This window comes from Octopus bimaculoides, chromosome 29 (genome assembly GCF_001194135.2).
Source record: "Octopus bimaculoides isolate UCB-OBI-ISO-001 chromosome 29, ASM119413v2, whole genome shotgun sequence".
In the NCBI taxonomy this organism is placed as follows: Eukaryota; Metazoa; Mollusca; class Cephalopoda; order Octopoda; family Octopodidae; genus Octopus; species Octopus bimaculoides.
In genome coordinates this window covers 788,444-790,698 of record NC_069009.1, presented here as the reverse complement: position 1 = coordinate 790,698, position 2,255 = coordinate 788,444, and the positions used below count along the sequence as shown (strand labels likewise).

The 2,255-nt window shown below is 33.0% G+C and overlaps 1 protein-coding gene across 3 annotated transcripts in view; it reads left to right on the top strand.

The window, feature by feature from the left end:
- LOC106873850 (adhesion G-protein coupled receptor G6) overlaps window positions 1–2,255 on the top strand; it is an 82,527-nt gene that overhangs the window by 37,760 nt on the left and 42,512 nt on the right. For all 3 annotated transcript variants that reach the window (XM_052977963.1, XM_052977964.1, XM_052977962.1), the window contains exon 3: window positions 1,836–1,982. In XM_052977963.1, coding sequence (XP_052833923.1) covers window positions 1,836–1,982 — 147 coding nt within the window. The remainder of the gene's footprint in view (window positions 1–1,835; window positions 1,983–2,255) is intronic.

Genomic DNA, 2,255 nt, shown 5'->3' with positions numbered 1-2,255 from the left:
GTGTGCACCCGTTCCAGTGATACGTTTTATTCCCATTCCGAGTTTCAACCAGACACTGCAAAGCAAAATGATAATAATAATAATCAATCGCAGAATAATGCTAATAATATAGCCTGAACAGGATAAACTATCCCTATTTTGCAGGGCTAGCCACCTACACTTTTCTCTGCAAAATAGGGGTAGCTTATCCTGTTCAGGCTATATTATTAGCATTATTCTGCGATTGAGAATTTAAAATCACTTCTTTAACTTTCTAAAAGACATCTCAACACTTCTAAAAGCAAATTTCGTTTGTTTATTTACGTTTGTCGTAATTTGAATTTAATGATGATAATAATAATAATAATAAAGCAAACTTACGTTTGTCGTAATTTGAATTTAACATATGAGAGCGCCTCATAAAGCGAGATTTATATATCTTAATTTGCAGAGGAATTTGCAGTGGGTAATTTAGCTTAATCGGTCAAAGCATCGTGACGTGTAATTACGGGGATATGAGTTCGAGTCCACAGCTAGCCACCAACACTTTTCTCTGCAAAATAGGGATAGTTTATCCTGTTCAGGCTATATTATTAGCATTATTCTGCGATTGAGAATTTTAAATCACTCCTTTAACTTTCTAAAAGACATCTCAACGCTTCTAAAAGCAAACTTCGTTTGTTTATTTATGTTTGTCGTAATTTGAATTTAATGATGATAATAACAATAATAAATAATAATAATTCATTTCTTAAAACAACAAATTCCCCGAAACACAACACTTCATGGTTGGTAGCTTTTACGAATACAATTGAAATTAAATTTTACTCTTGACACAGCCGAACCTCATCAACACACACAGAGTAAAAAAAAAATGTGGCGATAGATCTTTCAAACAACTTTAAATCTATTGTTTTATATATATTGACATTTGACACAACACACACACACACACACAGTTGAACATATTCTGAAGAGAAAAGAAATCTGTTATTGAATTTTTTTATTTTATATATCTGTCATTCAGTTCATTAGAATTGTTAACACTTGATGTCTTGAACCGCATTCCAAACCCCTTCACAGGCAACATATATTAGGAGAGAATTAAAGAGAAAATATCAAATCTGTTCCTAACTACGCACAAAATACGAGAGCAAGCTGTCCTAATTTCTGTTAAACATTTAATGCGGCTCTCAACCAATATAGAGGGAGGGAAATTTATCTCGATGTGTAATTACTTACAACTATGTGAGTGTATTTATCTGGTTGTTACAAAACGTTTCGGGAATACCAGCCAAAGATGTCACCGGTCGAAATGATTGAGATAACACTAGTTTTGCATAAAATGTTTCTGTCTTCATGTCACTGAGTATCTGATAACAAGAAAGAGCAGAAAGCTACTGGATACACCAATAATTAGTTGGCGAACTTTAAAACTCCTCTGGTTATTTTGTATGAATTAATGGTGGTGGGTGATAATGGGAGTTCTAGCTATTATGTTAATTCTAATGTTGAAGTAATGTAATAGTTGTGCAAGAAGTAATAGTAATAATTCCATTTTGCAGTGGATCTTGAAGCACATAGGGCAATAAATAATAGAACGTAAGTATTGGGTTGAAAAATCTTTTTGGATAGGAAAAATCGAAGGCTGCTCGTGAGACTTTTCCTATCCAAAATATCTAAATGTTTCAACTCAATATCTGTGGGATTCGAGATTCACTATTCCAAGAAACAATTATTTCACTTCACATTCGTGGAAACTTGATAAATTCTTATGACGTCAAGCAACATTCAGAAGTAATAGCAATTTTCTGTTATTTATCAATTTCAATTTTTCTTTCATTTTCCTCCATCAGATATATAACGGTTCAATCCCACAAGCAGAAGATAAGATGGACTACATTTCATTACCAAAGAGATTATTCAAACATCTGAAAGACGAAGAGCAGTCAGTTTTTTCGAGGATTTCCATTTTCTGTTTGCGGAATGATAAGCTATACAGGGTATGGTACAAAAATGGAAATATTGCTTCTTCCAGTAGATTAAAGAATGCTTGAACTCATTGTTACGTTATTGGTAAAGGACGAAACAATAGTAATACGACACAATTACCAATGTTTATATGTATGTGCTTATGTATGGGTTGGCAACTAAGTTACCGCTGTTTTTTTTTAATTTTGGAATTTATTGCGTTTTTAAATTTTAGAATTTAATATGTGTGCGTAAGTGTGAGTTTGCGTGCATGTGTGTGTGTGTGTGTGTGTGTGTGTGTGTGT